This window comes from Lepidochelys olivacea, assembly GCF_965140295.1.
Source record: "Lepidochelys olivacea isolate rLepOli2 genome assembly, chromosome: 22".
Classification (NCBI taxonomy): domain Eukaryota; kingdom Metazoa; phylum Chordata; order Testudines; family Cheloniidae; genus Lepidochelys; species Lepidochelys olivacea.
In genome coordinates, this window is record NC_140432.1 from 5,956,186 (window position 1) to 5,975,937 (window position 19,752).

Here is a 19,752-nt window from a genome sequence, read left to right on the forward strand (position 1 = left end):
ACTCACCAGAAAACAATGTGAACTTGATTATCTTTTTTCATTCCCCTCCCTCCCCCTTTCTCCTTACATTTTCAACTCATTCTCTCCATCTCCAGGCCATTTTCTTTTCCTTTTTTCTTCTCATGTGTGCTGCTTTGACTTGTTGCAGAGTGACTTTTCTGTCCAGTTGTTAGTCTACCCCTTGCTTTCTACAATGTTACATTGTCTCTTTCCCCCTGACTCTTTCCTCACATCTGGGTACACTTTCTCCAAATTGTGGATGCAATCAGTTGGAAAAGAGGGGGAACTCCATTACCTGATGTACTCATTCTGTATCTTTAAATAAATCTGAGTCTATGGGCTATGTACTGCTGTGGATTAAATACAATTCCAGCAGGTGTAGTGGGACAACACAGAGTGACTATATGCTCACATAGCTCTCTGAGAAGAGGCTGGATTCCTGTGCATTTGCAAATTTCTCAGACTGAAAGGGAATTTTGGTGCGAGACTCCTCTGGAGTGCAGCATCTTCCCATCACATCCCAACGCTGCATCAACACAGAATGATGCAATGACTTTCTGGCAGCCTTAAAGTTACGCTGAGAGACGAGGAGTATCTGAAAGATTCTCTCTTCTGTGAATCCCAGGAGATATTATCTCAGCCAAATTCTGCTCATTATACTCCTATAACTCGTCCCATTAACTTCAGCGTGGCTGCCTTTGTGAGCAGGATTTTACCCAGAGCTTTAATCATGCTAAAGGTAACACTGTACTAATTACACAACCATTAGCGACCATCTAGCGGCCGGTGCTACCTCCTATTTTATGTGGCGCACACAGCAATGTTCAGCACGCTGCAAAAGGAGGCCACATAAAAGTGAGTTAGGGCCATGGGTAGGGCTTGGAAAAGGGGCAGGAGAGTCTGCCCAAGGACAGGGCACAGCAGCGGTGTAACCCCTCACTCCAAGCTACCCACAGACATTTTTAGTCTACAGATCTTAAATCTCCCATCCGTTACATATGTAAGAGAATTAAATCCTACTTTCCTCACCGTACGTTCCCTTCTCTTTCCCCGACTCATGAACTTTCAGTGGACAGGAGCTACATGGTTGAGCACATGGCTTCTTGAAATCCTTACCCGCTGGGATGGCTTAACTGAATCTCCTCCTTGCATTCTATTTTTGACAGCCTAGGAAACATTCCCACATACTCGCTGTCACAGCAGTGCCCTTGCAAACCCGCTGGCACCTTATGTCGTGCTGCTCCCTTCCTCAGCGTTTGTCTTGCTCTGATTGCTATGGGAACAAACAGCAGCTGGGTCCATTGCCTTGTAACTATATGAAGAAACCCATCATCATCTCAGTGAAGGGCTTGGTTCATTCTTTGGAACCTGTGAATTCCCCATTTTGTTCACCTCTAAATAATGCAGCACTGTGTAGTGTGCTGGACAGAAAGATGGAAGGCCTCCACTGACAGGCTAACAAAGGAGAAGCTTCTACTCCCTTTTCCTAGATAGGCGAGACCTGCTGGCGGTCAACAAGGCCACACTAAGAGGAGAAGAATCCTACCCACAGTATTGGGTTTGTAGCCTTTTGGACCTGGTTTGCTTAGGCAGGGAGGGGAAGTCTCGTAATGAGCTTGTTTGCTGAACTCCACTGCATTACTGCTGCCTGCCTCTTGTGCGTGCTGTAGCTCACTATGGAATTTAGCCTCCTTTGTCAATCAGCAGACCAGAGCGGCAAACAGCACTGGTCATTTGATGGTGCATAGCTGAATAAGAAACAGCAGGCCCTGTCTGGAACAGAGGTTTTTGTCCAGAAAACTGACAGGCCAAACATGGTTGGAAAGCTATTTCGGGTAGAGGGAGGGAGCTGGCTGGTACACTGGCAAGGAATGCAGGAATACCTCTCTGGCTGTTCTATGTTTCATTAACTCTTAAGCTACTCATGCAGCCCAGACCACAACGAAGAGTATATTAGAACATGGAGTTTCCCTCAAATGACCCCTGTCACTTTCATAGCCTTCAATCACTATCCAGCTGATGGTGGCCAGACTTCAGCCCAGTACCATTGGCCAGGGAAGTCTTGCTAGCATCCTTCAAGCAAGAAGCGTGTTTAAGCATGATAAACTAGAAAAGGTACTAGGTTACATGCCCAGTCTAACTCTCCTCCATGCTGTTTATTTCAGTTAAGGCATCATTAATTTATCATGTTAGCCCAAGAAGGAAGATTCCCATAGCCATGTTAATCTATATATGTGATATCAAACAATAGATGTGTATAACAGTTTGCATATTGGAGAAAGGCAGTAGCCCATTCAGTTACATTTGGAACCAACTTCCATTCCATTGCCCACTTTTAGCCCCGATCTAACTTTGAATTAGTAAATCAGTTTGATCTGAAAACTGCCACGTTTACTCAGAAAGCAACAAAGGAAGTTTTTGCAAAATTAGTCAAGCTGTTTTTGAGTTGCAGGCCATTAAAGTTACCCTGCTCTGAATGCTGAATTGTCTATCATTTGTCTTCCTCCCTTTGGCTTAAAACAAGCTCATTACTGCCCCTTCAAACTTTCCATGGAGTTAAATCTCCTTGAAAACTCATGCACCTGGTGTAGTTAAAGATGTGCATATCTTTGAATTCCTGATAACAATATGGTTGCTTATTAAGTGGGCAATGTCAGATGTAGTGTCCAAAACTATTTCCTTGCTTTGAAATGCTTGATTTGTGTCAATAATGTAATAGGTTAGTATATTGTCATTTAGGTTTTGTTTGTACAGTAAAATAAGATTGTATACAATCCCTTTCAAAAATGTTCATTTTCAAAATACTCTCATATGAATCTGCCCCTTCTCTTCCCTGTAGCTTGCTGGAAGAGAGTACGTAACATCCAGAAGTGGCTCTCTCTACTATTACTTTGAGAGTGCTTTGTAGCAAGCCAAGAGAATCATTTACATTATTTAGAGAAGCTTAAGGGAAGTTCAAATTCTATTTCCATTTGCCTCCAGTATCAAGTTGCACTGAACTGTTTCCCAAATCTCCCCCACCACCCTTCCCACATGTAGAGCCTTAAAGTCCCTGGATTGCAATTTAGACTTTAAGAATGACCCATCCACAGTAAAATGCAGTTTTTGCTCTTAACATTAACTTCAGTGCTCAGGCAGAACCCACTGCAATTTTTGAATTTTTGTTCATTTTCGTTTAATATTTCAGTGTGAAAATACTAGAGAAAAGTTTATCTGTAGACCAACCTCAGTTCTGAAAAACCAAGGGCTTCTTGAATTTCACAGATTTTTTTTCTGCCAAACAGAAATGTTACATGCAAGAAGAACACTGTCTAGAACCAGGATTGCTCACCCTCCCTTTGTGTATACAGAGTATATATACACACACACAGAGACTTACAGACACACGCACATGAATTCACACATCCTGAGCTGAGGAAGCAGTTTCACTGCAGCTACAACCACTTAAGTGTACTTTGGCCAATACCATTCCACCTATGCTGGGACAACAATTGCAGTAGAGATAGTGTCGCCATGGCGACAGACTTGGAGCCTTTCATGTTAATTGAACAAGCTCTCTCTCTTCCCCTAGAGGCACACTACCTACTTTAAGCAGGGCAATGGTGCAGCCCAGGTCTGTATGTTATCCCATGAGTCCAGTAGAAACCGATTGTTCTCCCTTGTGTTGTCTGGATACAGTTTGGAACCTCATAATTTTGAATTTTTTTTTTAAATACCGCCAGTATGCATGGTGTCTCCACGGAAAACTGGCAGACACTAATTTTCAAAAGCATCTGATTGCTGAGACAAAAAGATACATTAAAAAAACCTTATAACCCAACTACAGAGTTAAAGTGTTTCAATAAGTTTCCATTTCAGTTCCTGACCTTGTTTATACAATTTCCCTTTGAAATTTCAGGAGCTTTCACCAGCTCCAAACAGGATTTAAAAAAAACCCACCACATTCTGCTGTTTAGGTTAGGAATTTGCTTCATCCTGATGAAAGTTGATGCCCTCCAGTATATATCCTGGATACAGAAAGGTGGCACTTGTCCAGGTCTTGTATTGACGAAAGACCCAAAGTTTGCCAGTTGACAGAAAGAGCTTGACTGGAGCTCATTGGATAGTGGGCTGGGGGAGTCCCCTCTCTGTATAAATTGATCTTGCCCCTAGATCAGCATGATCCAGTTTGTCTTCCAATTCTGCTTTTCAGCACAGCAAGAATTACAAAAACCTGACCTGAGATACAATATACAAAGAACTATGATCATTGAGGAATCCAACAGTTGTGGCGCAATCTACTTTAAAGACTCCCATCAGCTCCACAAAGCTACAGCAAAACGTGGATTACAAAACCATTCTTCCTGGGGTATGGAGGGAAATGGCACAGGAAAAGAGTATACAAAACAGTACAGGCACAGGTCTGTTACACTCTATAAAACAAGCACAGAGAACCCGGCTTTTTAAAACTCACAAAGGTGTTAAAAATCCAGACTTTTCCAGAGATTTCCATCCACGTTCTCAGTGTGACACAAAACCAACGTCCAAGTGGCGCTTACAATGGTGACTGGTGGGGAAATGCACAAGCCCCTTGGCAGAATGGGTCCTGCCCTTCCCTAGGTCACAGGGGCACATGTAGCAGCCAAGGATGACACACACACACACACCCCTTTGGTTGTGGTTCAGTGCCTCAAAGCAGCCTTCTGTTTGGCAGGGGATGAGCGAGGAGAGGGCAGTCTATCTACTGAGGAGGAGCTGCTCAGGGTGGACTGAAGGTAAACTGTCTTGTGAAAGAGTCTGTTGCTGAGGAAAACCACCAAGGAGAAGAGACGCAGCTGGAAATGGCTGAAACACAGAACAAATGCTGTGAGCTCCAATCCCAAAGTCTCAATTGGTGTCTCTTGCACACATACGCGCACGCACACACACGAACACATTAACAGAATAGTGCAGCAAGAAGTATATTCTAGGATAATGAATATAACACAACACAGCCCTGGTCTACACTAGGACTTTAGGTCGAATTTAGCAGCGTTAAATCAATGTAAACCTGCACCCGTTAACACGATGAAGCCCTTTATTTCGACTTAAAGGGCTCTTAAAATCCATTTCCTTACTCTACCCCTGACAAGTGAATTAGCGCTTAAATCGGCCTTGCCGGGTCGAATTTGGGGTACCGTGGACACAATTCGACGGTATTGGCCTCCGGGAGCTATCCCAGAGTGCTCCATTGTGACTGCTCTGGACAGCACTCTCAACTCAGATGCACGATTGTCTGTCGTTGCTCTGACACAGGGAGGAGTGACTGACAACACGGTTTACAGGGTTGGCTTACAGGGAGTTAAAATCAACAAAGGGGGTGGCTTTACATCAAGGAGTATTTCAGGCAGGACTTCACGGAGGGTTCCAATAAGAAATGGTGCACCTAAGTTATTGTTCTTATTGGAACAAGGAGGTTAGTCTGGCCTCTGATTGATACATGGCTAGATTTACCTCGCTGCACCTTCTCTGTGAGTAACTGCAGTGTGACCTAGAGGAATGAGTCCCCTAGATGGGGGGCGGGGAGGGGGGTTTTGCAAATGAGTACAAAACAAATCTGATCTATTTCTTGTTTTGATACACTTCATCTATCTTTTACATCTTTGGCTGGCAGCAGACGGTGCAGAAGGACTGCATGCCATCCACATCTCATGGCTGCTCGGCGGAAGATGGTACAATAGGACTGCTAGCCATCCTCATCTCTTGCCTGCCTGGCAGAAGATGATGCAATAGGACTCCTAGCAATCCGTATCGCCTGCCTGCTCACCATAAGATGGTTCAATAGGACTGACTGCAGGACTAAAGAGAATGACCTGATCAAGTCACTCCAAATTTAGTCCCTGCGCCCATGTCTGCCCAGGCGCTCCTGATCGACCTCACAGAAGCGACCAGGAGCACCTCGGACATGACGATGACGGCTACCAGTCCTATTGCACCGTCTGCTGCCACAAGGCAATGGGTTGCTGCTGCTGTGTAGCAATGCAGTACCGCGTCTGCCAGCACCCAGGAGACATACGGTGACAGTGAGCTGAGCGGGCTCCATGCTTGCCGTGGTATGGCGTCTGCACAGGTAACACAGGAAAAAAGGCGCGGAACGATTGTCTGCCCTTGCTTTCATGGAGGGAGGGAGGGAACGGGGGCCTGACGATATGTACCCAGAACCACCTGCGACAATGTTTTAGTCCCATCAGGCATTGGGATCTCAACCCAGAATTCCAGTGGGCAGCGGAGACTGTGGGAACTGTGGGATAGCTACCCACAGTGCAACGCTTCGGAAGTCGACTCTAGCCTCGGTACTGTGGAAGCACTCTGCCGAGTTAATGCACTTAGAGCATTTTCTGTGGAGACACACACACTCGAATATATAAAACCGATTTCTAAAAAAACTGACTTCTATAAGTTCGACCTAATTTCATAGTGCAGACATACACTCTACAGTAATGAAGAGTAAAGGCCTAATGCAGGCACAGTTATCAAAACCCCCTGGAAAATGCAGGATGCCTCCATTCCATCCTTGTATCTACGTAGGGAGGACAGAGCAGACCCAATTATTCCAACCTTGGGGTTAAGTCTGTCTTGAAAAGCTTGAAGTTGCAGATAAGAGCTGAGCTGATGGCTGCCCAGGAATTGCAGGGTTTTGGCATACCCGCACTCAGCTCAGGGAGTGTGATGTAAGAGGATTTAAAGTTCAGTGCAGGTCTATCAATACCGCAGAGAACCTTTCCCTTACCAATAACACACCCTTTTGAAGTGTTAACACAATGTCCTCTCTGTTTAATTTCCTCTATTTTAAATTAATCAAGGTGTCCCAACCTTTCATCATTACATGACCAATATCTTCAGAGATGTACATGGGCATCCCCTGACTTACCAAGCACAGTACTGCTAAAGCCCTGTTTTAGGTCACAGATTCGAGTGTCAGTTCATCCTGCATCTAGCATTATCATGTTAAAATCAACTCTGAGTTTCCTAAGGAAAATACTTACTATGCTTTCCCAGGTGTCTTTGCTTCATTGGCGCTGATGATAAACAGAGGGAAAAGAATGGAGAACAGGCAGCCACTGCAAAGAGAAGACGGCACATTGAGCAAAAAGCCAATTACTATAGGTTGGTGTCATAATAAGGTTACACAGGAAAATGACCTCCCATGCAATGGAAGCTGATTTCAGGACATCCCTTCGCAGGGACTGGAGAAGGATGAAATGAAGCACCTTTAAACACACGGGAAATCAAACAGCCCAACCAAGGGCCACACTGAATTTATATAAATGGAGCAGATGACACCAGTCACAATATTTAATAAGGAAACACATTGTGCAGAGACAGCATTTTCCGGCAGCTCACATCAAGAGAGAGTATCATGTAGCTTCCATAGGCTGCATCTGCATATTAAACAGAGATTGCTGTGGGCTTCACGGGACTACTACTGCAACCATCAGCACTTCACCGCAGCTTTAAATGAGACAATCTCAGTCACATGGAAGACGAGCAAAAGGTGCGGAATCAACAATGTAAATAAAGGACAAGTAACTCCAATAGAATCTGGGCATGCTTAAACCCTTCCCTGCTGGGATCCACTACAGTGTTCTTTTAAGAGTAAGTATTCAGTGAACTTTCAGAAGAAGAGACAGATACACAGCTTGACACTGGAATTGGATTTTACCTCCCACATATATGCTGTCTCAGTGTCACCTTAGGCAGGGCTGACACAGTTAGAAATGCAGCTCATCACAGAGAAGCTTGTCTGCATCAATAAATCGTGGCCCCTGCTAGCTCTGCTTATTGCTCTACATTTTAAGTATAAGAGAAAACATGCCACTAATGTTGGCTCCATCTGTAAGAGTATTCCAACCGTATGGGAAAAGGTTACAGCAGAATGAGAGCAGGACGAGAAATCATAAAGCAAACAGCAATGACATCATCTCAGCAAAGAGATGATTTCTGAGCAGTGAGAGGATTTATAAGCTTTTCCCAGCCACTGTGCCTCCAGAATGGTCAATACAGTGAGGCAGGAAGTAGGGGAGATTCTACTATCCAAATATGTTTCATAGTTGTATGGTAGTTCAGTGGAAGAATCTGCACTACATTTCTGATTTTAATGGAAAAACCTTCCTTATTCCTCAATGTACTTTCCCCTCCAACTACTTATTAGCAGAGCTATTTCCCTATGGTGCTGTGGAAGCAGATATACTCCTCTGATCTGCAGGGGTTGGTGGTATCTTGGAGGGTGGGAATTTTGGGTGGTATTTGGGGGGACATGTTACCTCTGCATTCATCACCCTCAAAGCAAAAACGCCCAGTGCTCCCAATTTACAGTTGAAGTCACCTGATGATGTAAGAAGACTGCATTGCAGTGAGAAAAGCCAGTGGTAAACCAAATCCAAAGTAATAGGGCCAGTTCCTCTCAATGTTGGATAACCGTTGATGCATTTCAATTCCTAATAAAAACACAAGTTAATGTACAGAAATTTAAGGAACTAAGGCAGGAAAGTTTGGGATAAAGAGCATGTGTTGTCACTAAATCTCACATTTCTAGAGTGCCAGGCATCCTGAATGATCCCAAAGTAATTTATAAACTACATAAGGGAGCTGTATTGGCCATTCCATAGTTAAGGTTGCAAACAAGTTTCTATTATAAATTAGATTTTGGCTCTACCCTATAAAATCCACAAACAAAAGACATCAGCCTCAAAAGTGGTATGTGAAGCCTGAGACGACAGTAGAATTTTTCTATCATGCTTCAATAAAATCTGACAAGGGATCCCTGATTTACAACACCATAGAAACAGAGATGTTCTTCAGAGTGTAAAAACCTAATTGTTTTGCCACTTTTGTAGTAAAAAGCAGAATATAAACTTGGTTTACTGGACCCATTGAGTTGGTAAGACAAAAGGCACAAGACAAATAGCAGTTGATTAAACTACAAGTTTAGATAACATCAAGACTTCAAAGACTAACCTCAGAAAAGCTGGTCAGCTCAATTAAAATATGGAGGACTATGCTTTTTAAAAAAATATAATAGGTTTCTACCTTCTTCCCCACTGCTTTTTTTAAACTTTCTTCTAACGGTTTTTCCCCTTGATAAAAATCACATCTACCATCATTTAAATGCAGACACATTTAGAATAAATGTGGCACTAATTTATCAGTGGACTGTAAAAATACAGAACACTTACGGTGTTAAATGAAGAATCTAATTTAGATTATGAACTTCCTGTATTTTTATGCCTAAAATGGCCTGCAACGTATGGTGTGATACAAAATAACGCTATGTTCGGCTGAAACTTCACTAATAGTTGAAGGTAGGTGGCAAAATTAAGTTATTCCAATTGGGAAAACTGAACTAACACTCCTCTTGTGAAAAGTAACATGGGATCTTTTGTCAGCACAAGTTTTCAAGGCATCTCTCTCTAATCTGAAAGGAAAAAGATACCATCATTTCTTTTTTCTTCTATTACCTTTGCTGGAAAAGGTTAAACAATTAAAACAATTTTACCACAGGTGTGAGAGACAAGTAAATGTTCATGTTCTGCATGTCTGAATATGTGCATTACAAAGCAAGAGGTGGCTGGGCCTACCTGACATTCATCATCAGGCTCCTTGCCAATCCAGAGCTCTAGCATCAGAAATGGAAGTTCTCTTTTCTTCTAGTGTTTTTTCTCTAGCTGAATTTAGAATTCAGATTGTTCCAATGATGGTAAGATTGCCTCTTTGGATTTAGTTCCTGGACTTAATTCCATGGAGTGAAAAATATTTGGAGCTGAAAAACCACTATACAAGAGAACCTTGTTTTTCCCTGGAACTAAGAATTCTATGGTACGCTGCAAACCAAGTCAGACAGGGACCAAATCCAAGGCTTTCAAGTGAGAACCACCAGGAGAATTTCAGACTGCATCTGGCCCTCAAACAAATGTTTATTATTCTACTCATCTTCCCTGCCCTGCTTTAAACACCATGTGACTATTTCTCATCTCTGCTATAGCCTCAGTGAATAGGCAGGCAAGAGATTCAGCACAGCACAACCAGAGCATTCAGTCACAGAAAAACAGAGAAGGGCAGTAAGTCATCTATAGTGGCCCCTTCTCAGCCAGTGTTCAATGGATTGTGAAATGATGTATTCACCCCCCTCGTGTCTGTGCTGCTCTCACACCTTGATGCCAGAAAGGGGTGGAGTCAAGATCCCTATCAGGATTTGGATTCACACTGCAATGGAGCATGCACCAGAGAGGGATTGGCTGAGATGTCAGAGGTGCCAGACTTCAGACAAGATGCTGAAGTCCCATCTGCCCATCTCTGGTGACTGTTTCAGGTGGAAATGTTCCCACAGCACCTTCTAAAGAAAGTCAGGGATAACATGCCAGTGTTGCAGCCAACATTCCTCTCTCTCAATAGAACAGTCTCTTGGACCACAAGTGGTATGGCTGATCCATTGCCTATGTAGTCCCCCTAACAGCAGGATCTCACTCCCAACTGTGAGGTGCTTTGGGGTGCTGCTCTGTTTTATCCATCTTATTGACGTGTCTCATCTTTGGGCAACACCTCTGCTCCTATACTCAGGCCCATTACTGGGACACTAACATCCAAATATGGATAAACAGGCGAGACCATTTATTAGAGTAGTACAAGTGAAAATCATCTCCTAGTCAAATCCCTCTCATGTAAACAGCACAATAAATCGATCAGCCTAGTAAGGTTTAATGCTCTGAAAAAACAAATTTGCAAATACAGCAGAGATTCATTCTCTAAAGAGAGGCTCATATTCCATACTCTTGAGGTAAGGGAGGAGGAAGGGTGACAGAGAGAGAGATCACTTGGAAACATCCCAAGTTACTTGTCTGGATAAAATGTGTTTGAAACTGGATTGTCCTCCTATCGGGAAGCTTATGCATTTAAAATATTCCCAGCAATGCAGAATGTCCCCAGACACACGCTGTTAGCCTCGGAAGTGAAGGGTAGCACTAACCTTTATTAAACCAGCGGTATTCAAAGCAGTACAAGGAGTAGAGCAGCGACATGTGCAGGAGGCTAACCAACTGGCCAATGATATCAATTGGGAAAAGGCTCACAATCATCCCCTGCAGAGGAAGAGAAGAAATTGATTGAGTTTGCTTTCTGCAGTGGTGGATTTCTGTACAGCACAGCAGGGACACAATACTTTTATCTTTACCTTAGCGAGTGATAGGGGAGCACAATTAGAGAGGACCTTGCTTTCTTGTAGTTTTAATTTTATTCTCCCGCCCTCCAACAGAACCATCCGAACCCCACCTTCCTTCAAGCAAAGCTCATCCTGTCACTTTGGGAACATCAATCAATTTGACCACAATTTTCTGCATATAACAGTCTCCTGGTCACAGCTCCCCACTCCAGCCAAGAGGCTCTCTCTCTTCCAAGGTGGCCACTAATGCCAACAGCTGCATTCGAACAGCAGAATGGTTTGGCATCTCCCCCTCAGCATTTCACAGCTAATATGCACTTGGTTCTCTACTGACCCAGATACAGAACCCAAGATAGGTCTAATCTCACCTGGATGAGAAACAGTGCTTGCAGGAGGAGGTTAAATAGCATGTCAGCAATGATTTTACTGACACTGGGAAAGGGCTGGGGCTTTCTTCCGGAAACCTCAAATGCCAAATCTGCTATGTCCTGAAACAGAGAAACATTTCAGGGAAACGAATTTACAAAGACAATTAACACGAGTGACTGCGCTACTGACTGATCTGCAGTCAGCATGCAGATTCCACTGAGTACACTTTCAGGGTGCAATCTTGTTTTCTTACTGATGTAGTAACAGCTTTAGCTCAGCAGCTTATTAGACACAGTAATAAGGGTTTGCACTTTTCATTCAAGGTGCTCAGAGTACTTTAGAAACCTGGGTATCATTCACCCCATTGCTACAAATGGAGAAACTGAGGCACAGAGTCCAAAGGCATTCAGTAAGCCAGTGGCAGAGCTGAGACTAGAACTCAGGTCTCACGACTCCCAGTCCCTTTCTCTAATCACATCACCATGCTGTCTCCATTGCGCATTTTCCAAACATACTGCCAATCACATAACAGTGATGATTTCTCCCAAAAAGCAGCAAGCCATCTCTCCATCATCATGAAACACAGTGCACATATTCCACAGTGCGCCTGCCAACACACTCAACACATCTGGAACAATAAGCTTTATGTAGAAATGTTCCTTTTATGGCATTATACAGAACAGAGCACATGGCCGTCCACATGTGGTCCAAATAAGGACCACACTAGTAGCTTGTTTGACCCAGAAGACCTTACGAAATAAAGCAGGTTACGGCTCATTTACAGAGGTGCCAGTCTGTGGAGACTACTTGTTCCAGTACGCAATGTTCCACCTCAGTCTGACTGGTCACCATCGATATGAAAAATAAAGGAGGCTGTGGGTTGTACTCTTGCTCTATGGTCTTAACTGACCCACCCGTAACACAGCATATGCTATGTCACTTGTTTAATGTGAACTCCTGCTCCCATAGCTACTGAGGGCTGTTCCGCATCCTCCTCACCTACCTGAAACCAGATGGCATTGACGACTTTACTGAGCACAAAGAGAGGAAGGACCCAAAGGGCACCGAAAATAGAGGTGAGGATAAATTCCAGCCAGGACCAGACATCACCATGTAGTGAGGGGTCACCTTCAAAATAAGAATACAGTCCCTATCAGCAACATGCACATGGGATTCTCTTCATTTCAGACTGCACAACCTACAGTTACAATGGAGAAATAGCTAACAGCGGCCTCCTTTGTACAGATGTGATAGTCTGGTCCTACTACAAAAAGGGAAATAGATAAAACCAGGAAGGGCCATTTCCTACTTCCCTTCTTTACAGACCCATTTTCATGCACCTGCTCTTTATTTACTTCTAAGAATATCCTAGCTGCAGTACTTCCATAGGGAACCAGTGGTTAATCCTATGGGAACATTTGCTTTGGGACTGCCAAAAAGCATCCTACTGGTTCAAAAACAATGGCTTTCGATTTCTTGTGGTATAAGCAGGAACATAGTTTCCTCTTCCATCATTAGGAATAAGGTTTCCGGGTTTGACACTTATTTGCTGAAAACGTATATGGATGGGAAGAGAAAGCATTCTGCAACTAATATGTCATGCAGCAGACACATGGGAAGACAGACAGTTCTCGCCTATACTCAAATACTGTTTTGAACAGATGTTATCAAAGCTGTGTGTTTTGGTTCTCAGGAGATGAGAGGCCCAGAACACCCAGGAAAAAAATGGGGTTCTCCTTTGTTTTGCTGGATAACTCTGTAAGAGGTTTCTAATACTTGTAGCGAGATTCCCTGACCTATCTGCTCCTCAAGTGCTCGCTCTAATCAGCATTCTGGTCCCTGCTCTCCCTGAACACTCAGAGTGGGAAAAGGGAAAAAGAAGCAACAATTACAGCATGCACATCATGAGCAGACCAGACATCTGAACAGTGGGGAAAGCTGACCCAGCAACAGGAAGAAAGGGACAGAGATGAGAGTAAAAGGACAGAATGGAGTAAGGCAAAAGGGTAGAGAGTGTCAGCAAGAGGGAAAGGAGGTGGACAAAGATGTGGGGGGAGGCAAGAGAGAAGAGGGTAGGAGACAAAGAAAAAGAGAAACAGTGTTAAACAAAACAGAACTAGAGGACGGGAGACACAGACAGGTCAGGAGACATAGGGTAAGGGTAAGACATTTGCCTGTTTAGGTACTTATATGGCGTCCATCACTGTAGTGCTAGAGGACCTCCCAAAAATTAAACAGTCAATATCACTGACTGTATCTCCCTTTCTTCCCAAAAAGTTCTTTGTTTAGATAGTTGGAGCTTTGCTGTATGTGTTTGTGTTATGGGAGAAGAACTTACTCAGGGACAAAGCAACCGAAGATCAGTTTTTCCTGTATTTTCAGTGTTCTCCAAGCCCAAAAACGCTTGGCAGCCCTACTTCTAGTTTGCCTCACGTCAGCACTTATTGGGCATGCCTGTGGCTGTCCTGGATCTATGCTGAAGCTCCTCCTCGTATGACAGAAAACTGGAAGCAATGTGACTGTATCACATTGCTAACAAACAGACTTCCACTGACACTAAGAGGCAGACCCCCAACTCCTCCTGGCATTCACCTCCACAGTTCAATACATGTTACTATTCACATGCACTGAGTTTTAACATGTTGGATTTTACATTTGCTTTCAGTATTAATGCTTAATTTCAATGGTTTTAAGAAGAATATGAGGACCATGAAAATGAGTGGAGACTTTTCCTGTCAGTGTGATTAGTAATACATAGCATTTGCAATCCATGCCACTTAACTTAAAAAGCACTTTACAACATTTAAATTAGGACTCTTCCAAAATATAAAATGAATTGTCTGGGATAAAAAGTGTTAACAGCTTTAGACTTTACTGGCTGGTCAGAGAATACACCAATTAAAAAACAACTCATCCCATGTCTAATGGTAACTTTCTATGTTACATATTGTGAACTCTATGAGAAGCTACACCCCCAATAAAGAGGAGGATGTACTGCTTGTGAGAAATTCACTCTGAACAGTATTTAAATGAAAGTAATTATAAACAGCAGCAGGATTCCCACATGGAGAAACAATAACTGGGAATGGGCGACAGGGGATGGATTGCTGGATCATTCCCTGTTCTGTTCATTCCCTCTGGGGCACCGGCACTGGCCCTGGCCACTGTCAGAAGACAGGATACTGAGCTAGATGGACCTTTGGTCTGACCTAGTTTGGAGGTTCTTATGTAACTAGCTTAATACTAAAACAGCATTCCAAAAAAAGGTCTTCCCCGTTTCCCCGTCTGTTAGCAGAATTGCCCATCAATCTTTCTATCTGATACAAGCCATGCTAATCAAGTCACTGGAACATTGTTTAACTTTGTCCAAGTGTGCTTTTTAAGGCTTACGTGTCAGTTTTCACAACAGAAAAACAAGAAAAAGAAAATCTGGCTGAGATTTTCAAAAAGGTAAGGAATGTGGATGTCCAATTCTCATTAATTTTAATGGGACCTGAGCATCCAAATCCCATAGATAGTTTTAAAAATTTTCATCTGAGTCAGTACACTAAAGAGGATATGGCAGCATTAATGCATGAAAAACACAGGAAGAGGAGGGCACAGCCCACACTGAGTGGGTCAAATCCTGAGTTGTACTGAGTCCTCACATCCCTCACTCAAGTCAGTGGGAGCTGCGATGCTCAGCATTTCTAAGGACAGAGGTGGCAGCCACGTGCGGCTCTTCAGAAGTTACTATGCGGCTCCTTGTCCAGGCCTCGGCTCTGGGGCTGGAACTACAGGGGCCAACTTTCCAATATCCTGGGAGCGGGGTGCTCACTGCTCAACCCCTGGCTCTGCCACAGGCCCTGCCCCCACCCCACCCCTTCCCGCCCCCTCCCCTGAGCCTGCCATGCCCTTGCTCCCCCCCTCCCACCCCCAGAGCCTCCTGCATGCCATGGAACAGCTGATGGGGAGGGAACGGGAGGCTCTGATCGGCAGGTGTGCTGGTGGGTGGGAGGTGCTGGGAGCAGGGGGGAGCTGATGGGTGGCTGCTGACGTATCACTGTGGCTCTTTGGCAATGTACATTGGTAAATTCTGGCTCCTTCTCAGGCTCAGCGTGGCCACCCCGTCTAAGGATTTTGCTCTCAGTTAAAGACTTGAGAGAGGGAAATAACTCAAGGATGGAGAGGCAGGATATAGGGGCACTTGGCAGTAGTGTCGCCTTAGTCGTCTACACAGATGCTGATAATTATTTACCCTGAGGAGAGCTGATGTCCTAGCACTCTTTACAGAAACAAATTATGTACTTACCAATTATCTGTGCTGTGACTGACTGAAGTACAGGTATAAATACTCGGTAAAACAAGAGGAGACTAAGCTAAAGGAAAAAGGAAACAAGGAAACCATAAAAGTGGTTTTGTTAATGACACTTAAATGTTCACTTCTATTACTCTTATCTCTATCCATCAACCCAATCTGCAATCACTCCAGAGACTCTCAACTGCCTCCACGTGTCCATCTCCTGCAGGAACCCTACTAAAAGTACCATCTTGTCTGACTGTACTGCCATTGCCATGCTGTTTCATATTTGGCACCTAAACACCTCTGCATCAGATGGGGCAATAACTTTCATCTACAGTGACAAAGATCCATAAACACTGATTTAAAGTGATATTTCATGTAGACATTGTGCATTCTCTATTAACAGCAAAATGTTTGCCTACCATCTATTAAACATTAAACACTATGATCCATCAATGCAGAGCGCTGAAAGATCGCTCCTCTACTTAAATACAACCAAAATATATAATTGAATTGTTTCCTTTCAACATTTCCATGTTAGTTCCTCACCCATCAGGACAAAGTCTAATGGAAGATGAAAAGAGACAAGTGATTTATTAGGCTGCAAAATGCCTACTACAATCATGAATAAACCCTATCAAACTCATTAACACCTATTGGAAAGCTGACCTGAGTAAATGTACTATTCGATTCAGTGGAGCAGCACTACAGATTTCATTTGATCAGCAGGCGAACAAGCAGCATTAGGAACTTGAGAAACAGACTCCAGATTAATATAATGGTCTGCTTAGGGAATACAGTAGCTCAATTATATATTTTAAGGAGGGCCCCCCTTTATATAAAACATCAAAACTTAGAAACTTACTGGTTTCTCTCAATTCATAACGCCTTCCATCTTAGCCAGGCAGCCAACCTGACAGATCACCTCTGAAACCATAAAAGCCCTGAAGCAGTGCACTGGTTTAAACTGGTGCTTCAATTTTTAAGTTAGGAAATAAAAAAAATTACACTTACCCAGAATACGCCTCCATTCCATGCACAACATTGAAAAATCCGGCTTACTATCCGAGGTTCACTGCAGAGCAATAATACACATGCATGAGAGACTGTATCACTGTAGCTACTTCTCTTCAAAGCAAATTATCCCCAGCATCCTGGGTCACTGAGAACCACTTTTATACAATAACTTAAAGAAGAAATGTGCTGGGTGCCTTCAAAATATCTAGAATCATAAATTCTATTACTAGAATTCAGTTGGTAAATCAGCAGCACTGTAATGCTCCAACAATTCACCACACAAACTCATGACATATGCTCACTGCAACACACAAGTTAATTTTTCAACGCTTATAGAAAACTAATGCTGTTGTATCAGAAAGTCCATTTCAACATAGTGTTAATTCCCAGCAGAAACTATTTTAAAATGGAATTAAAATTGAGATTATATATCAGTAATTTAGAGTAAAAGACTTTACAAGGATGTTGTTGTTATTCCAAAAACAAGCATTAGAAATCCAGGAAATTCAAAGTTAAAGGTTCAATTCAAAAATCCAAACATGTTAAGGCATGGAAATGCACAGTTAAAACATCCATGCAGTGACTATTCAATTATGATTAGTGCATAACTGTATCTGTAGTCTCTCCACTGTAATAAGAGTACATGGCCTTCATCCATTAGTGCCTCTCCAAAGTTCTTCCATCTGACCTCAGAGATTCCTAGGAGATGCCAGGTGTATTGTTCCATTTCATACACGAGTTCTTTCAACTTCCTTATTTGTCTCAATGTCCTAACATTCCACGTGACTATGGTGATGTTATCTCTTCCATGGATCCTCTTTGTTGGGGTTACACCAATAGTATACTTGTCATGTCCGCCCTGGTGGGAGACGGATGGCATGGTCATTATTAACCTGGGCTGTGACCAATCCGATATGGACAAGGTTGACTTGCTCATCGTATGGTATGTCTTGGGCAAATTTCTAACCTGGCAGAGCCCATCCTTCTCCAGGCAGCCCCCTTTTAGTCGACTCTTACGACATGCAGGAGGAGCAGTGGGCCTATTCTGTCCCCGGACCCACAGGGGAAAGTGGAGAGGACAAACATGTCAACGGCGTAGGATTTATTGTGCATAAAGGTATCAAGAATTCAGGATTTGGAGGCCGCCCAATATCCAGCCGGCTTATTTCCATCCATCTAAGGCAGTACCGTTCAGTATCACAGTGGTACAAGTCTACACCCCTACAACAGACTATGACAATGAGCAAATTGAAGTTTTTTACAATCAGCGCCAAGACATCTGTAAGGTACACAAGAAAAATATCCTGATTGTACAGGGAGATTGGAATGTTACAGTGGGTACTGGCGAACAGGCAGATTGGCGAGATTACTGTGGCCCTTTCTGTGATGCAGTAACCAATGAGAGAGGACTGAGACTCTTGGAGTTTGCCAGCTATAACAATCTGGTTCTTGCAAACACATTAGGAGCACATAAAGCATCCAGACGATCAATGTGGCATGCACCTAATGGCCTACCTCACAGTCAGATCGACTACATCATGATGCAAAACCGATTTCGTTCTGGGATCAACAGAGCTAAAACAAAGAGCATCCACTGTGTGGATATTGGAAGTGATCTCGACCTTGTGATGCTATGCTTTTGGCTGTGGCTAAGGAAAAATCATCAGGCCAAACCTCACCAGAATCAAGTTTGACTTAGAAAGACTTGGAGTCCGAAGCATTGCAGAGTCATTCCAAGCAATGACTGGCGGAAAATTTGCCCCGCTGCTTGCTCTAGAGGAAGACGTAGAAACATCATTTCAATACTGTAATGAATGATACTGCAATGGACATCCTTGGGAAACACCACAAGATGACAAAACCTTGGGTCACAAATGAAACACTAGAATATGTGACATTGGAAGAGAGCTCAAGAGAGACAAGAACAGCACTGAGGGAGCTGATAAATACAGAACGATTGGCAGAAAGATCAAGAAAGGAATGAAGAAGACCAAGGAGATACAGATAGAAAAACAAATGCTCTAAAATACAATAAAAATAGCAAACGAGCCTTCCAGGTTGTAAAAGATCTGAAGAAGGAAAGATGGACCAAAGCTAACGTAATTCAAGACAAAGAAGGGAACAGTCTTACAGAAGAAAGGGACATCATCAATAGGTGGATAAACTACTGCTCTGATCTATACAACCACCAGACAAATGGAGATCCTAGTGTCCTAGACAGCCCAGATTCAACAGAGGAGGATGTCTTTCCAATACTGCATGAAGAAGTGGAGACAGCTGTGAAATCACTCAAGAGCAGAAAGGCTACAGGTATTGATAACATCCAAGCCGAAATGATGAAATTCGGAGGAGAAATAGTAATAGATGTACTCACCAAGATCTGCAACAAGATCTGGCAGAATGGCGAGTGGCCCTCCACGTGAACACAGTCACTACTCATCACTCTGCCAAAAAAAGGCAACCTGCAGCTGTGTCAAAATTACCAGACCATAAGCTTAATTAGCCATCCCAGCAAAGTGATGTTGAAAGTCATATTGAACAGACTGAAGCCAAAGCGGAGAATATCATTGCGGAAGAATGTGCTGGAAGAAGTACCACAAAACAGATTTTCAACCTTCGTGTTCTGTGTGAGAAGTACTTACAACACCAGCAGGACGTCTACCACGTCTTTGTTGACTTCAAGAAGGCGTTTGACAGAGTATGGCACAAAGCTCTCTGGGCAACCACGAAGAAGTACAATGTTGGTCGTAAGCTTATTCTTACCATTAAACAACTGTATGCCAAGGCCAGCAGTGCATTTCTCGTCAATGGCACAATAGGAGAGTGGTTTCGCACCACAGCTGGAGTCCAGCAAGGCTGCCTTCTTTCGCCCATACTGTTCAACATCTACTTGGAGTGCATAATGACTGAT

The 19,752-nt window shown here is 43.3% G+C and overlaps 1 protein-coding gene across 3 annotated transcripts in view; it reads right to left on the reverse strand.

Moving 5' to 3' along the window:
• Positions 1–3,058: 3,058 nt before the first annotated feature.
• The window catches only part of EI24 (EI24 autophagy associated transmembrane protein), a 36,982-nt gene continuing 20,288 nt past the window's right edge, over positions 3,059–19,752 (reverse strand). For all 3 annotated transcript variants that reach the window (XM_084611866.1, XM_084611867.1, XM_084611868.1), the window contains 8 exons: positions 16,839–16,899; positions 15,834–15,900; positions 12,546–12,670; positions 11,542–11,661; positions 10,982–11,093; positions 8,345–8,456; positions 7,005–7,079; positions 3,059–4,824 (listed from right to left, as the gene is read on the reverse strand). In XM_084611866.1, coding sequence (XP_084467992.1) covers positions 4,662–4,824; positions 7,005–7,079; positions 8,345–8,456; positions 10,982–11,093; positions 11,542–11,661; positions 12,546–12,670; positions 15,834–15,900; positions 16,839–16,899 — 835 coding nt within the window. In that variant the 3' untranslated portion in view covers positions 3,059–4,661. The remainder of the gene's footprint in view (positions 4,825–7,004; positions 7,080–8,344; positions 8,457–10,981; positions 11,094–11,541; positions 11,662–12,545; positions 12,671–15,833; positions 15,901–16,838; positions 16,900–19,752) is intronic.